This window comes from Hylaeus volcanicus, chromosome 3 (assembly GCF_026283585.1).
Source record: "Hylaeus volcanicus isolate JK05 chromosome 3, UHH_iyHylVolc1.0_haploid, whole genome shotgun sequence".
Lineage (NCBI taxonomy): Eukaryota > Metazoa > Arthropoda > Insecta > Hymenoptera > Colletidae > Hylaeus > Hylaeus volcanicus.
This window is the reverse complement of record NC_071978.1, coordinates 1950089-1956395: the sequence shown is the minus strand read 5'-3', so window position 1 is coordinate 1956395 and position 6307 is coordinate 1950089. Positions and strand designations below refer to the sequence as shown.

The 6307-nt window shown below is 37.0% G+C and overlaps 2 protein-coding genes across 3 annotated transcripts in view; one reads left to right on the top strand and one right to left on the bottom strand.

Annotated features, from left to right (window-relative positions):
* Window positions 1-3064, top strand: part of LOC128873747 (solute carrier family 28 member 3) — a 6205-nt gene extending 3141 nt beyond the window's left edge. For both annotated transcript variants that reach the window (XM_054117546.1, XM_054117547.1), the window contains 7 exons: window positions 375-569; window positions 1329-1490; window positions 1549-1642; window positions 1724-1883; window positions 1990-2158; window positions 2513-2852; window positions 2923-3064. In XM_054117546.1, coding sequence (XP_053973521.1) covers window positions 375-569; window positions 1329-1490; window positions 1549-1642; window positions 1724-1883; window positions 1990-2158; window positions 2513-2852; window positions 2923-3008 — 1206 coding nt within the window. In that variant the 3' untranslated portion in view covers window positions 3009-3064. The remainder of the gene's footprint in view (window positions 1-374; window positions 570-1328; window positions 1491-1548; window positions 1643-1723; window positions 1884-1989; window positions 2159-2512; window positions 2853-2922) is intronic.
* A 57-nt stretch (window positions 3065-3121) lies between these two features.
* Window positions 3122-4908, bottom strand: LOC128873748 (ceramide-1-phosphate transfer protein). The gene is made up of 4 exons (XM_054117548.1): window positions 4428-4908; window positions 3924-4132; window positions 3674-3849; window positions 3122-3615 (listed from the first exon to the last, which is right to left on the bottom strand). Exons 1-4 carry the CDS (start codon window positions 4553-4555, stop codon window positions 3493-3495), a joined length of 636 nt encoding a protein of 211 aa, XP_053973523.1. The 5' UTR covers window positions 4556-4908; the 3' UTR covers window positions 3122-3492.
* Between the last annotated feature and the right edge of the window lie 1399 nt (window positions 4909-6307).

Below are 6307 nucleotides of genomic sequence, written 5' to 3'. Positions count from 1 at the left end.
TTCAACACTTTTGAAATTTTTAAATTTTAGAATATTTCAACACTTTTGAAATTTTTAAATTTTAGAATATTTCAACACTTTTGACATTTTTAAATTTTAGAATACTTCAACACTTTTGACATTTTAAAATTTTAGGATACTTCAACACTTTTGACATTTTTAAATTTTAGAATATTTCAACACTTTTGACATTTTTAAATTTAACGTCCTTACAGCCGGACATTTACCACGAAACTGTCCAAATATTGCAAATATTACTTGCATGCATTTTACTTTCGTGGGAACGTGTCCGTAAGAATCCTTTCGGTAACCCGCTAGCGTTGAGGGTTTGCCACCCAGCCAGTGACGTTTTCCCCTTGTGTAAATTCATGTAGATTCGATGGAGAACCGTTCTATGCGGACTGATTCTGCAATTTATCTTTGGTCTGCTGACGATTCGATGGGCCGTTGGACGAGCGATTTTGAAGTGTATCTCCGACAAAGTGGCAACGTTCCTCAACTTTGCCAAAACCGGTGGAGCCTTCATCTTTTCGCAGAACCTTGTCGACCAGGGAGTCTTCGCATTTGCTGTCAGTGGTTTGTTTTAATCTTTCGATTGATATTACGCGTAGAGGATGTTACATCTAAATTAGAGTTGTTAAACGTCACATGAGCAGTTGAAACTCTGTTAGAAATATTTATATAAAAGTTATTTACTTCAAATAGAGAAATTATATGGTATAAATAATTTTGTCGTAAGTGAAGTAGTGGGAAAGACTTGAGAAGCAAATTAAATTTTTCAAGTGAAATCTTATGTATTTTTATGAATAAGATAACAGTATTTGTTTAGATAAATTCATCGACCTATAAATTGTAGGCTATAATTCATGGTCATTTATCGTAAAATAAAGCTTTAAATTGGAATTTCAAGTCAGTAAGTTTAACGCAGCTCGCCAGTCGGTCAAACAAGGATAGAAGACAGAATGAAATAAAGAAGGTGCTCTATCCTTTTTTGACCAACTGGCTGACTGCGTAAAAATTGTTTTGTTTTTCAAGTCTTCGCCGTTACTTTACTTCAAGGATTACTTCAAGGTAATCGGAGCTGCCTCTCTTAAACGTAAGCTTTACCTAACTTTTTTATATTATTTAATTTGGTGTGTAGAAATTACAGTTTTGACTCGGAGTCGCTGTATATTCAATTGACAGAGTTCACGCTAGAAAAATAAGTATTCCGCTCCTAGTGCGCATTGCTTAGGCCAAGATTATTCAGTACTCAGAGAGTTAACCAATTTTTCATAGCAATCGACGGATAGTTCAGACAACACCAATCGTTGCACGTTGCTTTTCAGGTCTTGCCAGTAATTTTCTACTTTAGCTTCTTCATCCAAATTCTCTACTACCTGGGCATCATGCAGTCCATCATCTTGAATCTAGGCCGTGTTCTGCAGAAACTGTTGGGGACGACGATTTGCGAATCAGTGATTAGCGCTGCCAACATCTTTATCGGAATGGTAAGGAGATAAGAAACGTGACGATTATTCGAATACCATAAGTTCTCGCCTATTTCAGACGGAATCTCCATTACTCATCAAACCCTACTTGCACAAATTAACTACGTCGGAGTTGCACACTATCATGTGTTCGGGTTTTGGATCGGTATCAGGTTAGTAACGAGAAACTGCATGATTTATATTTTAATCGATTCTTTTTATCAGGAGGATTGAAGTTGTCTAGCTCTATTTAGGAACGGTGTTGGCTGCCTACATCGGGTTCGGTGCGAATCCTGCTCACTTGATAACGGCTTCGCTGTTGGCGGCACCAGCATCCCTCTGTTTCTCCAAATTATTTTATCCCGAGACAGAGATATCTTCCATTTCGAGCGATGACATTAAACTGGAAAAATCGTGAGTCATGTAGTAAGGGAACGGAGTTGTTACCCACTGTTCCCTTATATTACACTCCTCGATGAGACCGCCTCGAATACAAATTGATATCTATTAATTCGTTCAGAAATGACGCCAGTTTGATGGACGCCGCCAGCAAGGGTGCAGTGGCAGGGATTCCCCTAGTTTTGGGCATAATCGCCAATATCATCGCATTCGTGTCTTTCATCGCGTTGGTAAATGCGCTACTGTCTTGGATAGGCCTGCTGGTTGGTTTCGATGGATTGAGCTTTGAAGTAAGTGAGACAATAGGACGCTTCCATAAAGGGACGACTATAGCGAGTCACAGAATTATTGGCATACGGAAGGAGTATCGTGGTGTGAAACACAACAGAAATAATCAAAGATTTCTCGATTTTCATATTTATACATCATACGATTAATGTTCATTCTGGTAGCTTTATTAATTTCATAACATAAGTACTATGTTTCTTAAATGAAAAGTATAGAAAAATCTTTTATTACTTCTTTTATCTTTCATATGTCTATTCATTCCTGCGGGTACCAATATTTTTGTGAATCGACGTACTTGAAAATAGCCCGTCAAAATTGATCGTCATAAATACTGTTAGTCGTTTCATATTTTTTAGTTTATATTATCGAGGTTGTTCATGCCCTTAAGTTGGATAATGGGAGTACCCTGGGATAAGTGCGAGTATGTCGCGACTCTGATAGGTCTGAAGACTGTTGTCAACGAGTTCGTCGCCTACCAGAAGTTGGGGGAGTTCAAAAATCAAACGTTAATTTATGGTAGGACCGAGGCGATTGCTACATACGCAATCTGTGGTTTCGCGAATCCAGGTTCCATAGGAATCACGCTTGGCGTGTTATCTACGTTGGCACCGGAGATAAAGGAAAATATCGCTAGCGCCGTCGTGAGGGCTTTCGTAGCTGGCAGTGCAGTCTGTTTCCTTACGGCTAGCATCGCTGGTAAGATATTACTCGAGCACCAACTTTATCTTCGTGATCTGTTTTATCAACGAAGTGACGTTATTTTCAGGAATGTTAATGCCTGCAGAAGACATAATTGGTGCGACAATGGCATTAGATTTGACTCTTGCGAATGGCACGTGCAGCAGTTGTTAGTCCATTGAACGAGTAGCCATTACAAGATGATTCATTAGTTTGAAGACTGACGTTATGTATTCCTTCTGTGAAGTATTTTTGTAAATAGACAGGGTTAGAGAGAAGACAAGCTCTTCGCTAATATCCATTAATATTATTATACAATATTATTTTATAATAAAAAGATTGAAAAGATAAATACACCCCGAGTCATTGAGCAAACCGATTTTTCGAATTACATGTACTAACTAAAAATAAATGACGAATACTATAATAGAAAGTACGGGATCCTAAACTAGTGCATTTTGTACATTTTCCTTACTTATAAATAAAAGTGAATATAATGTAAGTAACAGTATATCACAAAGCGTTGACAATGTTTTTTTCCTAATATGGTATTGTTGCTTATCACATTTCAAACACGGAATGGTTAGGTTGTGTGCTCTTCCAAATAGCTCGAACAAGCAAGTGCAGCATTTTCATTCGTTGATACCTAATTTTTATTTTATGGCAGAGTGTGAAGTTCGTGAATTTCATAAAGATTATGGGTACGGTTGAACACATCAGCTGTTACTTCTAACATTTTTGGTAAGACATCGACATTTCTTTGGACATCTGCTCCGCAAACCTAAAACAAATTTATTGAAATCCAAATTATATTATAATTGTTGCATAGAAATGCTTACCTTTTTAAATAAGAGTTCCCTAGTGGGCATCGTGTACATAGCAACCACCGCTGCTTTTCTAATCACCCATGGATGATGTTTGGCTAAAGTTTTATTGTATGCATCCTGGCAACAACTAGATGTCTTTTCGGTGTCCGAAAGGTCACTTAGCCGTCTAAGAAATTCTCTTATAAAATCTGAAAATTCGATTGTTATGGGTAGCATAAAAAACTGTAGTTCTGCACAGACATACTTTAGCATAGCAAATTACCTAAACCTCTATGAAGTCTCAACAGGGTACGTGCTCCATTTGTGTAGTCTCCATTGCCAAGAATATTATTCTCCTTCTCATATATTATCATAGACTTGACAGTAGTGTAATTCTGATTGTCTTTGCTTACCAACTCGATTAGTATCTCGATTTTTTGCTTTAAATCATTAGATACAAAGCTAAACACACTGCCCATCAGTTGAAAAAATCTGTGCGTAAGGATGTAAATTATACTCTGCACAAATTAGGTATACAAAAAAATCCAGATGGTAGGAAATCTACTACGTCTTCAACAAGTATTTCCATAAGTACAATTCAAAACACACGATAACAAAGAATATCTAACTTAGAATCTATAAGTTAGAATATATCAAAAATAGAAATTTATCTTTGATTAGAAGGAGATGTTAAAATATTGGAATTATCTGAACTTCTAACTTCTAGCTTCTTGTTGATTGAAGGTTATGTTCAACAAAGAAAACAATTGCTCTACTGTTTTCTTACTTGTACAGTTCATTGTAAGCATCCAAGTAGGCTTTGAGGTCAATATCATCGTCTTGTAAAAGAGCACGATCAAAATGATCATGGACTAGCCTCAAGTCAAAGAAATTCAATTCCAAACCCTCCGCCATGTCACCGTATCCAGTTGTATCCAGTACAGTAAGTACGAGTAGCGACTGACTTGCCACGAAGGTGCATACGTACTTAGGTGTCTATTATTTCTTGCCATTTGAGGGGAATACGCTACGCTGGACGCAACCCATTCTTCTTCATTGCAAGTCCCATAGCGCGTGTATGAAACGCTGGGTAGTGATATTTAAACTGTATAATTAGGTTAAAAATTCAATCGATACATCGTTACTTATTATATTTGTGTATATATATCTGTCGGTCATGTATCAAAATTAATTTTTTTAATGTAACGATATTTTTGGGACTGATACGTATATTGTCAATGCTCGAGCAATTTGATATGAATGTACATATTTACGAGTCCCATGGAAAATGAGTAGTGCTGTCGGAAAGCTCGGAAAAGCGAAGCTCGGCTCGAATAATCAAGCCGAACCGAGTACTCGAGATGAGCGAATATTAATTGTTAATATGTATCCTTTATTCAATTTATTGCAATCATATATATTCCATATATAAGAGTATATAGGCAAGTTAATGAATAATAATTTTTCACATATATCCACATTTTTTTGCTTTTCTCTGCATAGTTATATAATTTTTTATTGTAATTATCATAATGCAACTTGTAATTGTTGATTTGAAAAAAATACCGAGAAATGTGGCGCCATCTCTTGGCGAACCGCCAAAGTTTGCCGTGAAACAGTTTCCACGTCGCTCCGCTAGATAGAGCCACATGTTTCGATATTTTTATTTATTTAAAAAAACTTGAAATTAGTCAATTCTTGGTGTACAAATCAACAATTAGACGTTGAGATATAGTAATTACGATGTAAAATTATATGAATATATAGGAAGATGTAAAAAATGAGAATATATTTGAAAAATTAGTTCGGTCGCCGCCGCTAGATGGCGACACCAGTTTGTTTCTTCGTTTGTTCTTTATTTAAAGTGCATGGGAATGAAGTCCCATACTGCACTGCTATGTGCACATAATTTGCCGCTTTTACTTAACTTTTTCGTAAATATTTTTTACATTGGATCGCCGGTAACTTTGGATCGTCGGTAACTTTGGATCGTCGGTAACTTTGGATCGCCGGTAACTTTGGATCGAATACCTAAAGAACTTTTAATTTGCATTTCCATCCGCGTTTACAAAATTAACGACCGCTTAATTCCTCCGCGTAATGCTAATGATTGCAAATGGCATTACGATTCTCCGTTAAATTCGCCAGTTAATATACCAAGGCGAAACACACCATCGTTAAAGCTGCTGGTACTCGTCAAAGAAACTTGTTTTCGTCAAGTTATTAGTGGTACTCGACGATGGCTGTGAATGTTTACTTTCAGCAGTACGACTCTATCACGGCTTCTTCTATTTTTCAATAGGTCAACTTTTCAAGGGTGGTTTATTTGAAACTTTGGAACAGTTCACGACCATGTATACTTGAGTTACGCTTACGACACTACAGAATAATACAACATAGTACAGCATACGAGGTGTGGCTATTAAATAACGGAACTGACACTGTAAAACATTTTATTTTAATTTCATACATATTTCCTTATTATCACCTTCAACATACAGGGTGTCCCAAAACTCGGGGAGGAGCCGGAAATGGGGGGTAGCTGAGACGATTCTGAACAACAATTTCCTTTGCAAAAATGTCGGATGGGGCTTCGTTAAGGAGATATTAAGCGAAAACCCCGACCAATCAGAGCGCGCGTAGACCGTTGGAGCGGCCGCGGTAGCG